Source organism: Alosa sapidissima, chromosome 13, assembly GCF_018492685.1.
Source record: "Alosa sapidissima isolate fAloSap1 chromosome 13, fAloSap1.pri, whole genome shotgun sequence".
In the NCBI taxonomy this organism is placed as follows: Eukaryota; Metazoa; Chordata; class Actinopteri; order Clupeiformes; family Clupeidae; genus Alosa; species Alosa sapidissima.
In genome coordinates, this window is record NC_055969.1 from 4,392,636 (window position 1) to 4,417,256 (window position 24,621).

Below are 24,621 nucleotides of genomic sequence, written 5' to 3' on the forward strand. Positions count from 1 at the left end.
GGAAGATGTGTGAAGCCTTTAGAGGCAAAAGGAAGTGCGAGAGCAAAAACATGACACTTTGTAGGAAAAAAGAATTAAATTTATTTTCTCTTTCCCAAGGCATTCTTCAGACAGGTTGAATCCAGATTCTGTGCCATTCCAGAACACTACATCTTAAATAGAACCAGACTTTACAATGGGCTTTTTTAATTCATGTGTTTGCATGTGCAAACTTAAAAACACACACGCAGACACACACACCCACACAAATCATGGGCCACACATACACACATGTTCCCACACACAAAGATATGTAAGATGTCAGATAGACACTTGTCACATTTTTGCATTTATTTATTTATTTTTCCATAATAAATCTAAAGCTTCCACCAGTGTACAATTTAATAGCTTTGGTGAAAAAAAATCATATTTTACACATTTTTGCCACATTACAATGTTCCCTTTACAAATAATGTTAAATCCAAATTCTATGCTAAAAGTGCTTTGTTAATATATATCAGGAGTTTACATATTAATGTAATGCCTAATCTGTATACTGAGGCCAATATGAATATCTGGGGAGTTAAACTTATAATTTAATTAGAATTGAATTAGTACAATGCACACTGCCACTTCACTCACAACCATAAGGATAGACATTTGACATAGCCTTACCAAGACTGCCTACATCCAGATAGCCTTAATTAAGTGGTACTTAAGAGCTTAAGGGTTTAGAAGTGATGAATAAACATTTACACAACTTCATTGACAAATCTTCCACTGAAACTGAGCCAGGAAAGACTAAAAAAATCACTCGCCTATGAGTTCATATGTGGAGCTGGAGAAAAAAAACAAAACAAAATAATTTGTCAACACCATAATTCAGTCAAGTAGGTCTGTAGCAAATCACACGATGGAAAGACTTAAGCTGCACCTGGGCACTGGGCAAACAGCACAGATGAGTTGCCTTAGACACTTTTAGGATGCCACAACATTCAACAAATGTGAAAAAAAAAGTTTTTTTTTAAATTTACAAATATATATATATATATATATATATATATATATATATATTCTTTTTTTTTTTTTTTTTTTTTTTCAAATATTACAAACTTCCTCAAGGTGAGATGACTGACCACAACCTCTGACCCTCATCACAAAGTTGAGATAACTCCTTTACGGGTAAGGGACCAGCAGGCCAAACTACCTTCTACCACCACACTAAGAGAAACAGCTGAAATGAAATGGCTTTATGAAAAAAATAGCCTGTGTGTCTCAAGAAGCAAGAACATGATCTCACACACACATACACTCACACAGATAGTAAAATACATTCTCACTCTGTCTGATCTCTCTCCCTCACACACACACACACACACACACACTACAGATGTTGAGATACATTCTCGCTGAGGAAGCGGAGGACCATGGCAGAACCTCACAGTGAGCTGCTAGCTATTCGGATTTTTAAAACACTAATTTAAAACACATTTACTTCTGACCAATCAAATGACGCAAATGCGCACAAAACATCCAAAAAAAACCCCCCTGTAAAACATCATCACTGCGGCTGAAGCTCCACCTAGCTCGGATGGAAGGCCTTTACATTAACAACTCATCATCTGTATAGAATACAGATGTCAATACCAGATGCTGTTGATCATTAATCCACATGTGCCTCTAACAAAGCAATTTTAATCAATTATAATGATAGCTTTACGGCCCCAAAATGACAATCTGGTGCGATCACACCCAAGTGTCTCAACCAATCAGAAGCAGCGACAAAAGGAAAGATGTATCTAGCCATCAAGACCTACTCTCCACCAATCACAATCAACTCAAGATCAAGTACGAAGAGTTTGAGGTCTTTTTCTGTCATCATCAATGAAAGATCTATATAAACCAAGGCTTGTGAGAAACTAGTTCAACTTTTTGGCTGTTCACAATCAGCGCCTTTTTCAATCCCATACACGCAGGTCACATGCAACAAAAGACTTTTCATGAAGATCACGTCTCCATAACTTATTGATCAACTCCTCTTTAGAATCTCCACAAATTAATACTAGATAAATTAACAACAAAAGAACAGAACCGATGGAAACTTCTAGCAAAACAAACAAAACACAAAAAAAACAAGCATTTAGCATAAAGGACTAAACTGGTTCTTTGTAGACATTCGTGTAACTGGAATTCTGTCCCCATCAAACGAGTGTTAAGCAGAACAGTGCACTTCATGGAAAACACCTTTTTGACACATTGTGTTTGTGAATGGGGATTCACAGACATAGAAATGCATAAAGAAAAATAATACATTTACAGAGAGAAACTGCATGTCCACCACACACTGTGTCTCACTTGACCGCCTGAAGAAAAACAGCAGATTTGAGATATCAAATTTGATGTCAGCAGTATAAATAATTTTCATAGTTTTACACCGTCAATGTTCAACATTGGATACATGGTACATTAGTTCAGAGGAGCAGTGTCGGAGCAGTGTGTGTGTGTGCACGTGTTTTCCACTCACACATCAAACTTGGAAGCCTTTCCTCTTTGTATGCGTATGAGTACGTGTTTTGTATGTAAGTGTGTGTAGGGGGGGGGGGGTGTATATGGGTGTGTGTGTGTGTGTGTGTGTGTGCTCATAACTGTAAGGCGGAGGCTGGATCTCAGACAGTTGGTGCTTCATCTATAGGAGATGTGAGCAAATTGGCCAAAGCACAATAACAACAACAAAAAAGCGAAAAGAAAGAAAAACTTGAAACTAAACAATAATAATAATAATAATAATAATAAAAACATACACAAAATAAACTGCTGAAGCAGAGCACTGGGCAGAAGGCGGCATGGCAGAGGAAGGCATGCAGTGCAGGGGTGTCGTCCGCCAACTCCCACGATCCCACGGGGGCTCCTGGACCTCGCTCTGCGGCAGGGCCTAGTCGGACCAGGAAGCAGAACGTTTTTAGAGGCCAGGGGTCACCGCTGGGCCGGCCCCCCATTCCTCCCCCTTCCATGTGGGAAGTGACATCATCTCAACCCCTTCACCTCCCCTCCCATATTCATGAGTCCATGAAGCAACAGGATAGAGAGGCTTAAGTTATTTATCTGTACGAGGGTGTGTGTGTGTGTGTGTGTGTGTGTGTGTGTGTGTGTGTGTGTGTGTGTGTGTGTGTGCGTGAGAGGGTGTGTGTGTGACACTGTGCGTACGATCCTGCGTCAAGAAGACCAAAAGATAGGACACTGAAAGCAATTTTGGTTACAGTCATTACTGTCACATGGAGTCATGAGTCACTGCAGAGGTTCTTGGCGTTGCCAGGGTGACAGGTAGGCAGATGGAACGGGGGGAGGGGGTGAGTTAAGAGAGGGGGGAGGGAGAGGGGTCAGAGGGCTTGGGGGCAGCGCAATGTTCAGTGACTGGACGGCCCGTTGCTCTGCTTCCTAGGGCCAGAGATCTCGAGGAAGGCAGAGTGCATGAGGGCGTATGACTGGTCGGTCAGAGTTGACACATCGTCCGTGGTAAGTCCCTTGGTCTCGATCTTGGGCAGGATCTTCAAAGTGATAGTGCCTGAAAGAGCAACAAGCACACTCACCATTCTCATCAATCAATCAACCAGCTTTTATCTGTGTTTGCATTTTATTTGTAAAGATGCAATACAGTACAAGTACTTCATATTAAAGGAGAATCTTTGATTATAGATTATGATTATGCCCCCAGAGTGTAGCACGGTAGCTGCCCGGCTGCTCTAGCTGTTGGCTGCAGCAACTCAAGCTAGGTAGCGGCTCCAGAAACAGACATCTGTGTGAAAAATGGCTGGAATTCTCCTTTAATATAACAAGACAACTACTGAAGTTCACAAGCAAAGGGGAATGATAATTGGAGATGGAGGTCAAATGGCGATTGTCAAACATTGCCAAACATCATCACTTTGGTCCTCTCCAACAATTAATAATAATAAAAAAAAACTTAAAATATATCGATTTTATGGCAGCGGGATAAGAATCGTTATACTGACTATATTGATAGTACTGACTGACTGCAAGTACAACTACATGCTTACCTGACTTGAACTCCTTTTCCTTCCGCAGGTAGAAGTTGCTGTAGGAAGAGAACACGATCGGTATGATGGGGGCCTGAGAGAGAGAGAGAGAGAGACAGACAGATAGAAAGTAAGAAAGAGTGGGGGGGTAAGGAAGAAAAAAAGAGTGAGACTTGAGAAGTCTTATCAACATTATTGGATCTTTCCAAAGACTGGATTCCCATGGAATGTTGGTTTTCTGTCAACCTGACATAATGTGATCCCAGCAGTCCGTTATCATTTGTTTGTGCGTGCGCGAGCGTGTGTGTGTGTGCGTGTGTGTGTGTGCGTACGCATCTGTGTTCCCAAGGACCTTTCACTACAACACAGCAAAGGCCACTCACACAGTATCAGTCCTGGTGTGGCTCCATGACAAACATTTGAACACTTGCCCACACGCGCAACACTCAAACACACATATGAACGCACACGCAAGCACATGCATACACTGCCTTACAGTTTCTGATTAAGTGCGTCAGGGTTGGATTACATGGGTCTGCTGGTTCAGTAATTCCCATCTGCTGTTGATTAATATGGCCTGGATGCCCCAGGGCCAAGCCAACACTTGTATCTGTCCATAGATCAGCTTCATGACTATAGTCTGTGCAACTCACATAAACACGTCTTATTCTCTGTCACCTCGTCACGCACAGAGCAAAGTTTGTGTGTGCGTTTACTTGAGGTGTGTGTTCTGATGTGAACTCAAATACAGTATGGCGTGTATGTGTGTGTGTATGTATGTGTGTGTTAATTCGTCCCATTTGTGCCTGACCCTAAGTTAAGAAGATAAGAAACTTTAATGTCATTGCACATAAGATACAATGAAATTCCGTTTGGCAGCAATCCCTATAGCAGCTATGATCAGTATAAATAAATAAATAAATATTAAAAATAAAAAAAATAAGACACTACAGCTCCAAATCCCCTTTGCTGTCAGGCTCCATGGCTGAAGCAGAAAGTGCTGGCCGGCAAACGCGCTCTCTGACACCAGAAGACAAATGTGCACCTCGGTGGCTATCACCAACACACAGCACTGCAGCACAAAGCAGGCTGGACGGCCAGAACAAACAAACACACAACCTAAGGGTTGGATTGTGATAGCCTGAGAATGTGTGCTTGACCTCTTTTTTTGTGTGTGTATGTGTGTGTGTGTGTGTGTGTGTGTGTGTGTGTGTGTGTGTGTGTGTGTGTGTGTGTGTTCACTTGTAAAAAAATACAAAATTTCCAGACAAAGTTTAGCAATTAAGGGTGTTAGCAAGTGAAAGTCAAGTGAAAACTTTCAAGTGAAAGTCTTTGCAATTTCATCCTGGATTAGGTCTCAGCCTACTGTGCAGCATTCCAGCTGCATTGGAAGATTTGCATTAATGAGGAGCTCCCTCTAGTGGCAAAGACTTTGTCCATATTATCTGTATATGAATGACTGCATGTGTCTTACCTGTGCTTGAACAGCCAGGTGGAACGCTCCCTTCTTGAAAGGCAGCAGGTCTCCCTTCTGGTTCCTCGTCCCCTCAGGAAACACCCACAGGCGAATCTGGAGGCGCACAGAGAGGTGGAGAGGCCCCTTGCAAATCCATGCGGTTATGTCAAGTCAACCACGCATCTTAGAGAGGAGTTAATTTAGTCTGTCACACGTCGGAAGTCCCATTTGATTTTGCTTGGAACACATCGACCTAACTAGCCAGTCCCAACATTGATACTGAGCATCGCCCACGCGTGACCAAAGTCCTAATAGACAAGTCCCACCACTCAGCAGCCATCTTGGTAATGCACTTTGGGCAGTTATCGGGCAGCTATTTTCCTATTCAAGTGAATGGGGAGGCATACAGAAAGGGGTGGGATATGTCTAGACAACGGCCATATTGGCGTTATTATATATAACTAACCCCATGCATTTCTATGGAGGACTCTCTGAGTGCTGAGTCTCCACATTAGAAAGGCGTGACTCACAAGAAACTATATGAGAACTCATGAAAAACTATACCCGCTGCCTCAGGCTTTTGCTGAATTACTGGCATGAGCCTGATGGTGGATATACCAACCCATAATAAAAGTCCTAGTTACCTGCTCAAATCGGTGTTACAAACCTCCACATACATTGGGGAAGAATTTCTAACACACCTGTATCATGTATAGAATGATTAGTAGTGGATTAGAATATGTGGTAGAGTCAAATATGAGCGGATTGCCTACACAGCCAGATTACTGGGTGATACCTTTGCAGGTAGATTATGACTGATTTACCTTCTCATCCATCATGGTTTTGGCAGCATCAGCCATAACGCTCTTGGCATCACTGGTCTTTTTGCGGTTGATGAAGACGATGCCGCCCAGCCAGCATACCAGGCCCACTGTGCCGGCATAGATCAACTCCTTCTTGGCGATCATGGAGCAGCGGTCGGGCAGGACCTCCATCATACCTGCAGGGGGAGCCAGCGGGAGAGTTCAGATGGACAGCATGACTTGGTAGGATGTCTGGCTGTGTATGACTGTGTGTGTGTATGACTGTGTGTGTGTGTGTGTGTGTGTGTGTGTGTGTGTGTGTGTGTGTGTGTGTGTACTGAACACTAGGTCAGGAACATGTAGCAACAGACATGGTTGGAACAGATCATATAAATTCCACACTGGTTGTGGGTTGTGGTTCAGAGTCCTGATATGCGCAGGTGGGCCACAGTTGACCTACATCTCACATCCTGAAAAAACACATACTCAGAGAGTTGCTGTGAGTTGTGTTTACCGACACGTTATTTCACCTGGACCAACACATTGTGTGTAAAGAAGATTGTGTTCTGCTGAGCATGTGTGTAAGTGTGTGTGTGTGTATACGCAAGTGTATGGGCATACGGTAGAGAAACTTCTGTATAGAAACACAGACAGCCTAAAGAAGAAGAAGGAAAAAAAAAAAAGACCAGGCCTATAAATGTGTTTATCTTTCAGCATCCAAAGATCACCTAGAAACCAAATCTCAAACCATGACTACTGATGACTAGAAATGGAGGCCTGATAGATATGGCCATCTGGGGACAATATAATGTGTGCTCCGAGCACAGTCCACTGACTTAGAGCAGAAAGAGAAGGTTACTCTGCTCTAAATAATATTAAAAAAAGGAAAAAAAAAACAAAAAAAAAACACATCCTTTAGTGGCTCTAACGATCTGCATAGTGAGTGGGATCGGATATTGTTTTTTTATCTTAATATTATTATTATTAAGAATAGCAGCCAATGGTTCAGGATTGTGTGAACTCACAACACAAACAATAAAAGATTTTCATGTTTTCCATGCTAATAAAACAGGTTCAATTTCTGTTGTTGAATATGAACAGCATTTAATATTACTTTTACTATTTAATATTACTTATACTATTTTTTTTTGTGTACAAAAGTGAATGCAAGCTCTTCAACCACTCCATCGATAGGTCAGTTGATCAATCAATCAATCAGTCAGTCAATCAGAGAACTTAACTACAGGTACAGTACAAGCCCTGAACCAAATTCTATGAATTGCTTAGGGAAAAGAAAGAGAGATAGATAGATAGACAGATAGATAGATAGATAGATACAGCGATAAGGATGATACAGACTAAGACACTGATAAGGATAACAGGGAGGAGAAGGAAGGATATAGGTCAGAGGTTGGGAAATACTGCCAAGGGAAAGTCTGCCAACCTCAGACCCGTGCTCACCTGATGTGGTTGCAGAACAAAGTGCACAGTCTATAAAGCTACAAAGCCCTAGCGCTCCCTGACCGCTCCACCCCCTCCTCTCGCTCACGCTGGCTGAAAGCCTAGTCTTGTCAATCACCACCGTCTCTCTCCCTGTGTCCCTCTCTCATAATAACATCACCATGGCCAGATTAGCCGTGTCACGACAACCAGCCTGCTGACAAGGGGCAGATTTTTTTTACCGACGTGGAAAAACACAGACAGGACGGCCTCACTCAGCTGCCCTGTGTCTCACTCTGCTACCCCCTACATAGCCACATTCACACAGGCTTTCAGACAGAAACACCGGCACTCTGTGAATGACATTAAAAACCTACATTATTAGAATTCAAAAATGGACCAAGAGACAAACATACTACTAACCACACCACTGGGGACTAAGGGAGTGTTAGTATGTGTGTAAATCACACATCCTGGATACTAGATGATCAGTCATGATGATACACACACATTTCCTCAGTAGAGATCTCACCCACAAACAAAAACACTACTATAAGAGCAGCAGTCTTATGGGCCGTTCACAACGAGAACCATAGCCATAACGATAACTGAAAGTGACCCTGACGGTATCGTTCTTCATGTCATTATCGTTATGTTTATGTCTGGAGGTTGTCATTCATATTAGCTAACGCAATATTTGGGGGCCAAGCAGCGAAGCAACCCATAGTGATTCTATGTGTTATTATTATTATAACGAAACACTCATTTGCCATTGAACCATACAGTAAAAAGTTGGGAAATTTGGCACATTGATTCGGTATAGTCATATGATTAATTTCACTAACTTTCATGTCAAGTGCTCTAGCGCCCCCAATGTGTCAGATTTTGCATTACCGTATTTTCCGGACTATAAGTCGCTCCTGAGTATAAGTCGCATCAGTCAAAAAATGTGTCATGAACAAGAAAAAAACATATATAAGTCGCACCGGACTATAAGTCGCATTTATTTAGAAATGTATTTAACAAAATCCAAAACCAAAAACAGAGACTATGTAACTAGATTATTGAGGCCAAAAAGATTAATGTTAATGAAGACGAAGGAGTGAAGGCAGCCAAGAGGAGGGCAGGAAGGTAATTGGAAAGTAAAAGATTCACTGAAAGAAAATGCCATGTGGTACACCAAAATGTATCTAAAATGTGGAGAATACAATGCAATCAAGCATTTTGGGCGATGTGGAGTCACAAGCTGGCAGCAGATTGAATGCTCACTAGAGAGAAAAAGATGCCGTTTTAGACGTGACTGAAGCAAGCCAGTCAATAGGCCTAAGCCCGACGGTAATTGTAAAGCAATTTACAAAAGATTGCCTTAACAAAAATGCTGATATGATACATGAAAATTTTGCTAAAAATGTGGAGAATGCAATGCAATCAAGCATTTTGGGCGATGTGGAGTAACAAGCTGGCAGCAGATTAAACTCTCACGATAGAGAAAAATACGGTTTTAAAAGGATGTGACCGAAGCTGAGGCAAGCCAGGCAATAGGCCTATAGGCCTGACTAAGTGTAAAGCAATTTACAAAAGATTCAATGAACAAAAATGCTGATGTGGTACATGAAAATTTAGCTAAAATTGTGGAGAATGCAATGCAATCAAGCATTTTGGACGATGTGGAGAGACAAGCCGGCAGCAGATTAAATGCTTGACAGAGAAAAAGATGCGGTTTTAAAAGGATGTGCAGACCGAAGCTGCAGCAAACAGGTGATATTTAGAAATGTATTTAATAAAATCCAAGACTAAGAACAGACAGACTATGTAACTGGACACATTGAGGCCAAAAATACTGAGAATTCTACAGGGAATGTTGAAGACGAAGGAGTGAATAGTGGCAAGAGGCAAGCCGGAGGCTGCTGACAAGGCCCCGACGCTATTGTAAAGCAATTTACAAAAGATTCACTGAACAAAAATGCTGATGTGGTAAATTAAAATTTAGCTAAAAATGTGGAGAATGCAATGCAATCAAGCATTTTGGACGACATATTGGCACAAACAGGCAGCAGAACATGCTGAGAGAAAAAGAGAGCGAGAGAAAAAAAGATGCGCATTTAACCAGGGCCTACATTTCAGCGCGGGATTGCGGGTATTGCGCATAAATTATTACTAAGTATTGAGCATACTAATAAAAGTCCCGCAACTCTAGCCATCATAATGCGAGAAATTCCCACAGATTTTACAGCGCTGTCTGACATTAATCTAATAATGCAGCGGCCTGAATGCGGGACTATTGACTGGACGGACCAACTCTATTGCGGGACTATTGACTGGACGGACGAACCCCATGCAGAGACACGCGCGCGCGCAGGACCACTTTAGGGCTGCCTCTCTCTCTCGTTGCTCTCTCTCGTTGCTCTCTCTCGTTGCTCTCTCTCTCTCTCTCTCTCAGCAGGATTTGTCACTGCTACAGTCAAATTATAGGTGCTTCTGCATCAAACGCTATCGACAAACGTTTAGCGATCAGGAACCGTCAGGAATTCAGGAACACAGAAGCATGACAGCCTATAACGCGAGAGAACATGGATGTGTTCTCCATTTGAGGAACGTTATAATCGATTGCGGACGTGAACAGACAGCTACAGACACGGAGCGCATAGTAGGCCTACTTTCACTTTCTGTGCATATTCATTACGTGAAAGATAATTAGTAGCAAAACAGCGATCAGCTATAGGCCTTTATTTCTTGCGTTTTATTGTGAGACATGCCTACTTTTCGTTTGGAGCGGCATACCGGTAGGCTATCAAAAGCAGAAGATGTTCAATTTGAGTTTGATTTACGTTTGGACTGTTTGATTATATTGCTAAATATCGGGACTGATGACCACTGAAATCTGTGGGGTATTTAATGGTTCACTATTAAGTTTCATGTACTGTATGAAAGAGTGTTGGGATTTCCATCCGCTTATTGCGAGATAAGGCATCCGCTTTCATTAATTCATGGAACGTGTGCTGTGCTGCAAGTGAAACCGTATTCCATATAGCCAAAAAGGTCTAAGATAGCCTAAATTTAGTTATTTGTTAAATTATGCATGATTTACTTTTTTTTTTAAATCGTAGGCTGATGCCTGGTAGCAACAATTGTGTTTAAATGTAGGTTATTGCTTCAGCCTCTAGCTCAGAAAAGGGCTGCGTGCGACTGGTAGCTTGAGAGCAACGCGTTGGAGACTCATGGTGTGGGAAGATGACTTTTCATTGGCAACAATATTAAACCAACCAACAATATAAATGATTAAAAAGAGCTCTTTTATGAGTTAAATTGAAACAAAATTATACTGGCTTTTATTTGTCCGAATCTGAGGCCCGGCTATAAATAGAATCCCGGCCATTTGAGGATTTAAGTATGCACGTGTGTTTCAGGCATAGCACAAGCACTAATCTCTGACTGAAAGTGCACAGGACTTGTGCATTTGAGAGCGCTCTCTCTAGGCTGTAGACGGTAATGTTTCATGTAGGGTTCATGTCAGTTAATATAAATAAACATTTAAAAACATGTTCATGTTTTTTCATATATAAGTCGCACCTGACTATAAGTCGCAGGACCAGCCAAACTATGAAAAAAAGTGTGACTTATAGGAAAATACGGTACATCTATGCGCTTAAAGTTTCAACCATACAAATTGAGGTATGGAATCTTGGAATCCTTGGATGAGGCCGAACTCAACGCACCCCATGACGTCAATTTCCGCCATGATGAATCTTCCGCCATATTGGATTTAATCAAAAACACTTAAAAGGAATCAAAGGTCATAAAGTTTGTCCGATTTTGACAAAACTTGGCGCAGATGATCGTCAGACCATGACTCACAAACGCATTGCTTTTTGGAGCCATATTCAAAACCTGTCGCCTGTCACAACCAATGCAAAGCCGCCAAACAGGAAGTGAAGTAATATTTCAGTAAACAGGGTTCCCACACCTTGGTTAAGATCAAATTCAAGGACCTTTCAAGGACTTTCAGGCCCAATATCCTTAAATTCAAGGACCTAATGTGTCGATAAATTTCAAGCGTGGGCATGGTTAAACCATGTTACCTCAACAGACCAAGGATACCTTGTCGCAGTTTTCTTTTATTTTTGGTCATATGACAGATGGTAGGCATATTCTATTTTTCATGTTTGTATTTTGCATAAAACTGAGCTGAAATAAACTTGTCCTAAACAAGTTAAACTCGTTACTATGAACCTGTCGGTTTATTCATCAGAATGTTAAATTAAATATTTGGGCAACAAACACTACATGCGGGAAACACGCAGAAATCATGCTGGCCGTGTACATGTTAATAAGCGGAATTGTACGTAATTGTATGGATTTTTTTTCCTCAAAAAGAAATTCAAGGACTTTCAAGGACCTCCATTTATTTATGTCTCTTTTCAAAAACTTTCAAGGGCCTTGAATTATTTTTTTCAGATTCACAAACTTTCAAGGATTTCAAGGACCCGTGGGAACCCTGAGTAAAGCTTTAACGTATCAAAACCAAACTCAGTACATGGGCTCAGGACCCAATATGGACGAGGCTCAATAAATTTGATGAAGTTTGACCTATAGGTGGCGCTATAATGAGCAAAATTACATTTTGGCCTGTAACGGGTAATGTGTTGGAAATTAAAACTTGCTATTGGTGTATGTTAATTTTAATGTTAATGTACTAGTGGTGTCTGTCGGAGGCCCTAAGGATGACAGATGTGATTTTGTGACATCAACATTATTGATCCGGCCGCCATATCGGATTTAATCAAAAACACTTAAAAGTTTTCACAGGTCACAAAATGTGTCCGATTTTAACGAAACTTGATGCAGATCATCGTCAGATCATGACTCATAAAGGCACTGCTTTTTGGAGCCATATTCAAAACCTGTCGGCCGTCACGACCAATCAAGTTTGGTGGCAAAGCCACCAAACAGGAAGTGAAGTAATATCTCAGCAAAGCTTTCACATATCAAAACCAAACTCAATACATGGGGTCAGGACCCAATAAGTAGGATGCTCAATAAATTTGATGACTTTTGACCTATAGGTGGCGCTATAATCAGCAAAATTACGTTTTGGCCTGTAACGGGTAATGTGTTTGGAATTAAAACTTACTAGTGGTGTCTGTTAATACTGTGGGAGGTCCTAAGCCCGACAGATGTGAATTTGTGATGTCAACATAATTGATCCGGCTGCCATATTGGATTTAATCAAAAACCCTTAAAAATTTTCACAGGTCACAAAAAGTATCCGATTTTTTTACGAAACTTGACGCAGATGATCGTCATACCATGGTTCACAAACGTATTGCTTTTTGGACCTATATTCAAAACCCGTTTCCTGTGACGACCAATCAAGTTTGCCAAACAGGAAGTGAAGTGATATCTCAGCAAGGCTTTCACGTATCAAAACCAAACTTGGTATATGGACTCACAAGCCAATTAGGAGGACGCCCAAGAAATTTGGTACATTTTGACCACTGTGTGGTGCTATAATCACAGGAAGTATAGTCGTATTTCAGCAACGCTTTGACATAAAAAAAACAGTCAGTACATGGGGTCAGGACCCAATAAGGAGGAGGCTCAATAAATTTAATGACCTTTGACCACTAGGGGGGCGCTATAATCACAGGAAGTGGGCTCATATTTCAGCAATGCTTTCACGTATAGAAACCAAACATAGTATATGGACTTGGGACCTTATCCTGAGGACACAAAATAAATTTGGTGACTATCAACCACTAGGGCGGCGCTAGAGTAACAGAAGTTTAGGTCATACCTCATCAATGCTTTCACGTATCAAAACCAAACTTGGTTCATGGACTCAAGACCACATCCTGAGGACACACAATAATGTTAGCAACCTTTCACCACTAGGGGTGCTATATTTTGCAAAACTTTCTCGTATCGACACCAAATTTGGTACATGGACTCGGGACCACATCCTGAAGTTGCTCAATATATTTAGTGACCTTTGAACACTAGGGGCGCTATAATTATCAACACTTTCTCGTATTGACACCAAACTTGGTATGTGGTCTCATGACTACAACCTGAGGACACACAATAAATCTGGTGATGTTTGAGGTATGCGCATGTATATACAAGGAGGTTTATCTGTGTATATGTGTGTGGTGGGTCGGATGGGAGGTTAATTGGGTGTGTGTATAATGTAGCAACATTGTGTTGCCATGACAACTCCTGCTCAACTGCTTGGCCCCCTCATTGCTGCTTGCAGCTATATTTTTTTGCTGTTATCCCTACAGTTATCGTTCTTGGTTTGAATGGCCCTTTAGTCTGAAGAGCACAAAGTAGGGATCGACCGATATATCGGGCCGATATTTAAGTTTTTTACGTGTATCGGCATCGGACGATAAGCGGCTGCGTTGGCCGACAGTTTTTTCCCCGCATTATTTACATACAGGCATCCACAGGCAGCTCTGTGTTGCTGGAGACACTGCAATTCACGTGCAGACTGCCCCTCCCCCACAAGCAGAGTGCTGAAAGCCTGCTCTTCAAGACAACAGTAAACTTTAAACTTTCAAAGCATCTTTTAACTGTTTGACTTAGCTGAAATATTGCCATACACTTTGAAGGTGGAAGCAAGTTTGTGGGTCCAAATGGAAAACGAGAATAATAGATAGATAGGTACTTTATTTAATGCTTAATGCCTCGTTTATAGAACTGCTTGCCATTGTATTTAGGGAGCTGCAAATAGCTAAGTTGTAGGCTAGGCTATCCATATGCATGCGGTAGCGGTAGCTGTTACAAACACTGGTCATATGTTTAAGTAATGCCAACGTTGTTCCGTGGTATTTGTGGGACTTTTATTCAGCGTGAGTGTTGGACGCGTGTGGTGTGTGTGTGTGTGTGTGTGTGTGTGTGTGTGTGTCTCCCTCCCTGAATGCCTCTTCTATAAAACTGCTTGCCATTGTATTTAGGGAGCTGCAAATAGCTAAGTTGTAGGCTATCCGTATGCATGCAGTAGCAGTAGCTGTTACGAACACTGGTCAATCATATGATTAAGTAATGCCGACGTTGTTCCGTGATATTTGTGGGAGTTTTATTCAGCAACCACCTGGCTGAGTTTTGGACTCGTGTGGTGTGTGCGTCTCCCTCCCCCTCTCCCTTCGAGCTGGGCGGAGTTGCCATCGCAGTGATATCAGAGCTTTAATAATGAGAGACGTGTTATATGTAGTTGACTATTAATTCGTGTTAACGTTTACCATGTACCAGACATACCGTGTATGCCTTACTTGTTTAGAGCCGTTTGCTAACCTTATCATTTTCAATCCAGTTCAATGGTGGTTCGTCAGCTACCAAATAGAAGTTTGTCTGTGCGTCTGGTCTGTCTCACTCAGTGGGACACACGCATCACAGCGATATGAGAGTGCTGCGCTACCAGAAGGAGAGATTTTAAAACTTTGAGAGATATGTTTTATACCTTTTGACGTTGATGCCGTTTAGAACAGAAACATCTGACACCACGTTATTTTCTTCTGCTGATATATGTCCTGTGGTTGACAAATCTGGCAGCTTTTTTTAGGAAAATATAGACATAGAAAAATTGAAACCATGCAGGCTTATTGTTTTCTTAAATTATTTAAATGTGTTGACAAAGGACATTTTGTGATGACCTGAATTATGTCTTATAGTCAGCAAGCAATGCATCATCAAGGCTGTGTTGTAAGATTTTGATGAAAGCATTTTGCACAGTTAACTATATCCAGTGCACCATCCATAAGTTCAATAAATGTTCCTTTTTTAAATTGAGACTTATAACATTTGTTAACATCATTTGTGTAATTATGTGTCATTTGTATGATGTAAATTGAGGGAACAAAATAAAAGCAGTATCGGCTCCAAATATCGGCTCAAGAAAATCGGCAGCCTGTATCGGTCATCGGCTAAGGCTGATGGAAAAAATCGGTATCGGTACTAAAAAATCCATATCGGTCAATCCCTAGCACAAAGCTGTGTTAAAACATCACTGTAGGGAATCTCATTGAAATTGCATTGAAAGGGAATTCCAGTGTGTGGACTTCTATATACCTTTTCATAATGCACTGCCTTGGGTCCAGCAACTACATTGTGTGATGGGCCCACCACTTTGACAACTTTTTGAAGAGCAGCAGTGTCAGCTACCTAAGGTCAACTGTGACTGACAGGGAAACCAACTCCAGAATTGTAGTGTGTGTGTGTGTGTGTGTGTGTGTGTGTGTGTGTGTGTGTGTGTGTGTGTGGTCTTACCCAGCACGTCCAGGGAACTCTGGTGGTTGGAAATGATGACGTAGGGCCCCTCTGTCTGCAGGTGCTCCCAGCCGCTCACCTCAAAGCGCAGACCCAGGAAGTACTTCACATGACGGACCAGGGAGCGAATGATCCTACACATACACACCAGAATACACTGCTAAGAACTGATGCACACAATCAATCTCAACACACAGAGTACTTCCCATGTTTGAGTTGCATAAGGTTCATATGAGAAAAGCATAAGAGAAAAAAATCTCTCCAACCAAGGCAAATTGGACATGTCCAAAAAGGACCTAAAAATTCCCACGTGTAGCGGTTTGGGCCCTGAAGAAGGTCCCTTTTGGACAGGTCCAATTTCTCATATGAAACTACTAACCTTGGACCATAGAGCACCCAACAACAAAACATACGAAATAACAAAGACGAATGAGCACACCACTAACTCCAAATATGAATTGCATTAGGTATCAGATAGGAAAATCACAAAATCAACAGCTGATAAAACTAATAGTTCCAATCCCATTCATCGAGGTATTCTTTGTTAATGTGAAATGGCTTTGTAAACCTAGCAAAGGTAAAAAGCCTAGACATTTTCTTTAAGAGTCACTACAATCACTGCTTAATGATTTGCATTATTTTTCATGTATTATTGCATGCCCATGGTGTGATTCTGAGGTTAAAGGGGTGAATGTGGCAATCAGAGAAGCCAATATGTTGACATCACTGCACATTGAGACATCATCTTCATGGGCCATTACTGATTCTACCATAACTCACAGCCCTCTGAGCTCAAAACACAAGCATGTTGCACCCTGGGAAGACAAAAGGTACTGCTCCACATGAGTCAAAGTTATGGTAAGGAGCAGCAGTTTGATAGTGAGCGGTAATTTATGTGTAGGCATGAATGGGTGTAAGACGGTGAAAGAGAGAGAGACAGGGAGAGAGAGACAGAAAAGGAGAGAAAGTGCACATGAGCTAAGTAGGTAGAAATCATAGCGACAGGGAAGAGAGGATACAAAGAAAGTAGAGATGAATGAATGAAATAAATAAAAGCTTGTTCATGGGCAAGGGAGTGGTAATTATTTCAGTTCCTGGTTCTGTTGCTAAACAGCAGTTCTCCCATTAGCGAACTGGCTGCACCGAGCTGTGAGGAGACAGCATGCTCACCATCTGTCTGGCCGGGTGATCACACACACACACACACACACACAAACATACACAAACATAAAGGTGCGTACGTGCGTGCGCACACACACTTACAAAAAGTGTTACATCTGCTTCCTATGGTCAACTGTGGTTGACTGGGATGCCAACAGCAGAACTGCAGTGTGTGTGTGTGTGTGTGTGTGTAAGACAGAAACAGAAACAGAGGAAAGAGAGAGTAGAATTGAAGCCTGAAGAAAATGCATGCATCAGTCAGTGCCTTCTGTGTCAATGTCCATTGTGTCTTGTCTTTTTTCACTAAATAATGAGAACATCTGGACACACATTGCAGCTGTGACTGCAATTAAGCGGGCTAACACACCTCGAGCAGTATTTTCATGAGAAATAGAGCTGTTAAAACTTCGGAGTACATTCTTTGATCCTTCACACACACGTGTACACACACCTTAGATAAAGGTATTCTACTATTCGGTACAAAAAGGAAATGTGTTGCACCACTCTCTTTACAAACAAAGTCTATGTTGGCCAACACACAGTAATCACAAGGCTATAAAAAAGATAAGCAGTTTAGTATTGTCAGAGGTCTAATGGTCAATTGTACGCAGGAAAGAGATGAGATAAAGAGTTAAGAAATAAGTATGTGTGTGGTGTGTGCAACATTATTGGAAGAAAGTTTAAACATTCCCTCCCACACACCATACAAAGAGACACACACATACTTCTCAGCTGCATGGAGGGTACCCTGAAAAATGCTGGACAGCATAACAAGCTTTATTGAGTTAGAGAGGGTGTGTGGGTGACTGAATTAGTGGATTAGTCTGAAAGAGTACGCTTCTGTGAGACAGCCAGACCCGTGGGGTCAAACCCACTATGTAAATAGTAAGCATTGTGCCCTGCATGTGCAACTTACTGACATCCTATCTATTCTTGCTGGGCACGCCTTTATTGCTGTGCGGATATGTAAAAGAGGGCCTAAATAATGCTTGATCTGTGCTAAACTCTGAAGTCTGTGCTCTGTGCATGAGTGTGTACTGAATAGGCTGGTCTGTTGCATTACAGGAACTGGTGACATGCATCAAGCAATGAACAATCCAGGCTGTATGTCTGATTAGAGCCATGAAGTTAGCACAGCAGGTATTCAATTCATATGTTATGGGAGGGAAGGCCAGTATCAAAACTATTTTATTCCCTGGAGAGTCCTTTTGTACAAAGTGGCAGAGCTTGCAATTACAACAGATGTCAGGAGGGCACATGGTGAAATCGGGGAATTGGATGGTGCCAAAATTGACCTCTAACTTGCTGTAATGTCTGATCTTTCCCACACCCAGTTACATCTTACAGTATATCACTACTAGGATGTAAATGATGAATGTTAATGTTAACCTTAATCCACCACTCAACAAAATCTCTTGCATGACTGCTTGTGAGAGAAGCAGAGTCCATCTGCTGGTCTATACTGGTGAGAGAGTATGCATTTGTATTATGCTTGTCTTAGATGAGTCAAGTTTCAATGATTCATGTTTGGGAATTTGGGTAAAGGTTATTGGTGTGTGTAAGAGAGAAAGAGAGAGAGAGAGAGAGAGAGAGAGAGAGAGAGAGAGAGAGAGAGAGAATGGCTGCTGTTCTGCCAGCAATCAACTGGAACACTCCGCAGTGCCTTTGGTCACCCTGGACCAGGACACTACTCAACTAGGTCAACACACTCTCACTCACTGTCTGTCTAACGGATGGACAGACACACACACACACACACACACAACAGCTCCGGTTCAAGAACACCACAGATATCTCCTTCTCTCTCTCCTTGCTTCCTTTTGCCCTACTCTCTAAAGCATGTTTACTCAATAGGATTCTCTCATTGCCAGGATCAAGTGCACACATGCATGCACAACACCCACACACACTGACTTGCAGGGCTCAAATTTTACTTTTAAAAGTGATTAAAAGTGGTTGCCAGCTTGCAACCAGGCATGAGGTTTTGGTTGACAAACCCAACCAAATATGGTTGCCACTTATAACAATTTGGAAGCCAAGGCCAACCGGGCAACCAGCTGACTTGACCCTCAGGTAGACCTGATCCACTAGTTACATTTCCTCTTCTACAACAATACATTCACACAAACACACGTAAACAAGTCTAAACAAAAGCCAAGCATGACCATCAGCCTAGTCTGCAAAGTGTCTTCATGAAACACAAACCAAACGCACTCATTCATTCATTCAAACAACACCAACACCACAACTCCATTTCTCTAACTAGCTGCCATCAAATTTCTCTTGCCTAGTAGCTCTTGCTTCCACACACATACAACTCTCATTCCCGTGGTGGCCATTGATTTCCAAGGAGCCACTGAAGAGGAGAGAAGGTAACGGAACACCAATCGACGGTGTGCTACAGTTCTCAGGCATTTAAAAAAAATGGATTCATTCGCCAAACTTGCAGCGGCAGCTGAGTTCCGGAGACATGGGCTGGGAGTATGGCCTGACCCACAAAACAGGTGGTTTAAAATATCAAACCTCACACGCTCTCATGGAGTGTGATTCTAATAACTACTAAAAATGGACTTCTGGCCTACTTAGGAGATGTCACCCTTCATTCATTGCAGTTCATTGTCACACGATAATGACTCGGATTAGTTTCATACATACTATTCCAAATAAATCTTTGCCTTCAATTTCTGAATGAAATTGTCCCAGCCCATAAATAACCTGCAAGTCCTCTGTTTACTTCGGCCTGAAGTGAGAGGCTGGCCTATGTCACTTGCTATCAAACCAAGTGAGCGCTGAACATTGTTTGAGGTCATATAAATGCTATAATAAAATAATATTTTGCAAAATATATCTCAGCTGGTTGAAAACAAAGAAGTGTCCCTATTAAATTCCCCCGGCACAGGTAAGTTAGGCTCGCACAGCTGTCTTTACGAATCCCTGAAGTAATTTACTTGGCACAGATATTCCGAACATCTCCAATTTATTGTGGGTGTTCATGATTCTGCTGAATATTCCAAGGCAAATCGAAAGAAAACAACGCCTACCGCCGGTATAATATAAAACATAATATTGGCCCGTTCTGTCAGACAAACTACATAATCCAGTTGATTGTGTACACTCCGTCATCACCCTCTAAACGTGCTGTGACAAGTTCTAGTGTAGAATGTTAAGGTTAGAGTCAATCGGAGAATAATGGCTTGAAGTGGCCGGTTTTAACAAGCAGCTGTCAAAAGAGAGAGCACCCATCACATCATTTTTCGCAAATGGTGTGCCAGGCTGATATCGATTCTGGTCCCTGTGACCATGTCACATAGCTACACCAGTTGAATATGTTGGCTGGCTAGCTAACTAACGTTAGCGCCGACCAAAAACACAGAGAAACAAGCTAGCTTGTGTCCATGAAATGCATTCGGAACAATTTGAAACTACTTGGCTTGTACACATGTTTCTTGACGCAATCATATGGCTACATATGTGTTCCCTCAGCAGCGACATTTCATTATCATAGAACACCTCGTTCCGCTGGATGTTGATGTCAATTTGACACACCAAAATCAAATACCAGAGATTAGCCTAACGTAATTGCTGGCAGGCTAACTGTTGACTTGGGCAGAAATCAATTGGCTGACAATGTGATTTCTGAGATTTTTAATCTCTCTATTTAAAGACACGAGCCCTGAATGAATATCCTTTCCCCGTTTCCCATTTCCAAACAGCATAGGCCTTGGCTTGTGTCTGGGTCGAAGGAAAACTGACTAGCAAGCTAACACAACACGCTAAGGAAGACCCTCATTTCCCTTCCCCCGGACAAACGAACATCTGTTTGTAGTGAAAGATGCTTCGCATTCCTTCACAAAACCCAAACGACCCGCCTTTTCATTGAATGCAACTCCTCTGCATCTAGAGAACCACATTTATTTTCTAGTGGTACTTAAACAAATTCATGTATTTTACAGCGTTTTTCTCTTAAAGACTAACTACATACAGAATTGATAACTGACATGGCTAGGCAACTGGCTGTGTAGCTCACTGTATACTGTGAAGCATGTTATCCAGACAACCTAGCGCCTTGCTACCACCACATTAGGGCCAATACATAACGGTAGTAGCTAACATACTGGCTAGCCAGATGCAACTGAACATAGGCAGCTAGCATTAGCAGGTCCTATTATTTTTGCCATGGCTTAGGTGAGTGGTGACAACTTACCTCATGTTTTCAATATCCCTACCACCGCTTTTCAGAATGCTGAGTGGTATTGCTATAACAGCCAGTATCATCATATAAGCCACGTAGAAACACTTTTTAAAATAAAAAACAAACGTGCTGCTGGTCCATAGTAGTGCTGGGACCACCAGCAGCAGGACCATCCACAGCGCATCCATTGCTAGCAACGACGCTACTGGAAAAAAAAGAAGTTACAGCGGTGGCTAGTTGGCTAGCTACTCTACGAGCGCAGCAGGCGTGACCAACTCCACCGCCGTTCCAGATGTCATTAGAACCCTTTTGCAATTCCGCAATTCTGCAGCTTCTCTGCCCGTCGAAAAAATCAGTGATACCGGGTGTAGTCCGAAGCTAAGAGATAGATACACTAGCTTGGAAAGGCAAAGCGACTGCCTGTCTCCCTCTGCCGTGTTTATCCTGCCCCAGGTTTCAGCGAGAAATTTCCACAGAGAGCTGGTACTATGGTGTGTTTCCGGTGATCTTGTCAAACGTCAGTGTCTTTAGAGTTTCTTTCTTTAGGCTACTACTATTCAGATAAGTTTGGATCCTGTGTTTCATGTGGTTTCATTTCTATTCTTCTGAATGTTGCTGCAGTATCCGTGGTAACCAGTGTAACCACAAGAAACACCATTATTATTGTCACAAAGTAACAGCAAGTTGGCCTATGAGTGGCTCTATAGCTACAGTATGGGTGTAAACATTCCGATACACGCGTTCTATCCCTGCAAAGATGCGTTTTTATTAACTTTAAACAAAAAAGAAGCTCTTTCTAAATTGCCTCAAAATCCTCTAGTTAGGCCTAAATGCCATTATGAGTCTATCCACTGGACTCTCTGTTGTCTTTAACCATAGACAATCATCCAAATAAGACATCAGTAGAATTAATTCATAAACAGGATTAGGATGTGCACAGGCAATGTCAATTCACAATACCAGAGTAAATGGTGATCTCATTTGCACAGTATGCAAACATGTGCAAATCAAGATTGATATTTTTTTTGCATAAAACCATTTCCAACATCATGGCAAACTACAGTCCACGCCTGTATAGGGGCATAAGGAATTAGAGGAAGGGGTGTGCTGTCAGTTATAATTTGTGGTTGGGTAGTGACACTTTCGTGACTCATTGACAGGGTGTAAGAGGGGACCACTCAGGAAAATTATAAATGAATTCTAAGGCAGTAGCCTAACCCCACCCCCCCACCCCCCACACACACATTCACATAATATGCATGGACAATGAAAAACAAAAAGGTTTTAACTGATGTAAGGAATTGAAAATTAACACCATAGTCCTCAGATGGCAAGGGAGGCTTGAAGTAGTGTAGATTAGGAAAAGCAGAGGTTAATGAGATTGAGAGAAATAATCCAAGACGTTAATCTGACTGCTTCATCTCATCAAATCTAGCGGTGTAATCCAATTCCTTTCAGTCACTGAAGATCCTCTAGTACTGCTGTTGGTGCTCTGTCTTGTAAAATACCTATTTATAATATCAATATATAAGCAACACAATAATATGCCAATGAGTTAAACATTGCTTTTATTGCACAATGACTAAAGAAGCTTCAAATATATTGCTTCAACACAAACAACTAAGAAGCTGTTTAAACAGCTGTTCTGTAAATTCTTGTAGTCACATGCAGGCTCTCATTGCACCACATGAACTTTGAACCTTAGGAACACATCACTGTCACCCTTTATGCTCAAGAAAGTAATTGACATTTACAGCAATGTTGCCAATGAGGCTGTTATGTCATTCATTATGTCGCATGCGTCAGTATGAATTAAAACTGAAAAAATAGTGTGGGCTTTCAGAAATATTCTAAAATAACAAAACAGCAGGTCTAGCTGGATCTTTTCGTGTACCAAATTCATCTCTGTGGTGCTAAAACATTTAGAAAGGAATTCATGTTTTGGTGTTTCAAGGCAGTGTCCCACACTTCATGGATGGGCTTTTCTTGTTTTTTTTTTCTTTCTTACATATATCTCGCCCTCTGCTGGTGGTATTGTATCACTTCATTCTGGACAAACTTGGAACTGACAGTGCACAGGAAGCCTTTGAACATAAATTAATGAATTAATTGTGATCAATATTGTCTTTGGCTGAAGTAAAAAAAGTTATCTTTTTCATCTGCCTACACTCCCCTTGGTTAAAAACTATTGAAGGACTTTGAAGGAATGCCTTGCCATACACTCAAAAGACTTTGCACCCGACACACACAGGGGTGTTTCATGGGATCATGTCACATACTGTATTTTGTGTGTATTGACTGTGAGAAATATGGCTATAGGGAGGTGAAATGATGCTGATAAAAAGCCCGTTTATCATATTGTATATTCACCCCTCTATGGTTCAACTCAAGGTGTTGATTGGGTTGATTTAGGTAATTGGCTTGCGTTATTAAGGCAGGATCAGTTCAGGCTGGACAGGAGACCAAGGAAGACCACACAGACGAGCCATGCAGGGCGATAGATAGATAGATAGATAGATAGATAGATACTTTATTGATCCCCAAGGGGAAATTCAAGGGTCTCAGTAGCATACAGACATCACACACAACATGCACTTACAGCAGAAATGGTAAACATAAGTATAAACATATAACTAAACTCCACTGTACAATAAAGACAGTAGAAGATAAGAAAGATAAGAAAACTAACAAAACTAAATACTAAATACACTATATAAATTAAATTAAGAAAGTCCAATGTGCTTAAGGGTGATCAAGCATAAGACGCTTGTAGTGACAGGGCCGGGACTGGTAAGGTGCTAAAGGCAGTGAGTACCATGGTGAAGGTGCAAAAAGTAGTCCAACCACATCAGTCACATCAGCATTTCCCTAGTACAACTGGTTATACAGCAGATGTGCTAGGAGAGTAAAGTATAATGTAGACAAGGTAAAAGAAAAAAAACTATTTCAGTGCAAGAACAGGTTGAGGTAATAGGGTTATAGCCATTCATTCATTCAGTATTGTAGCAGAAGCCTGACCGCAGCCATTGATCATGTGTGCTAATATAGCATGAAAAACAGTGTAACAGTAAAACAGTAGTGAAAACATTAGACTGTGTACATTAGTAAAACAGTAGTAAAACAGTAGTAAAGCAGTAGTGGGCAGTCAGTACTCAAACATGGAGAGGGTGGAGAGGCAGACAGACTAAGCAGAGAAGTATATCTCTCCTCTTAGTGAGGCATTGAACAGCTCAATGGCCCTAGGAACAAATGACTTCCTCAGCCTTTCAGTTGTGCATGGCAGTGAGCGAA

General features: G+C 41.5%; 1 protein-coding gene across 1 annotated transcript; it reads right to left on the reverse strand.

Moving 5' to 3' along the window:
* Positions 1–61: 61 nt before the first annotated feature.
* Positions 62–21,947, reverse strand: agpat2 (1-acylglycerol-3-phosphate O-acyltransferase 2 (lysophosphatidic acid acyltransferase, beta)). The gene is made up of 6 exons (XM_042058337.1): positions 21,343–21,947; positions 15,978–16,111; positions 6,294–6,469; positions 5,488–5,583; positions 4,035–4,107; positions 62–3,541 (listed from the first exon to the last, which is right to left on the reverse strand). The coding sequence occupies exons 1-6, from the start codon at positions 21,516–21,518 to the stop codon at positions 3,384–3,386; spliced, it is 813 nt and encodes a 270-aa protein (XP_041914271.1). The 5' UTR covers positions 21,519–21,947; the 3' UTR covers positions 62–3,383.
* Positions 21,948–24,621: the final 2,674 nt, after the last annotated feature.

Excerpts from the sequence above, each read along its gene's own strand:
- agpat2 (XM_042058337.1), bottom strand. The coding sequence starts at position 21,518 with ATGGATGCGCTGTGGATGGTCCTGCTGCTGGTGGTCCCAGCACTACTA. Across the intron at positions 6,470-15,977 it reads GAGTTCCCTGGACGTGCTGG|GTATGATGGAGGTCCTGCCC; the intron begins GTAAGACCACAC and ends CTCCCCCTGCAG. Across the intron at positions 5,584-6,293 it reads AAACCATGATGGATGAGAAG|ATTCGCCTGTGGGTGTTTCC; the intron begins GTAAATCAGTCA and ends GTGCGCCTCCAG.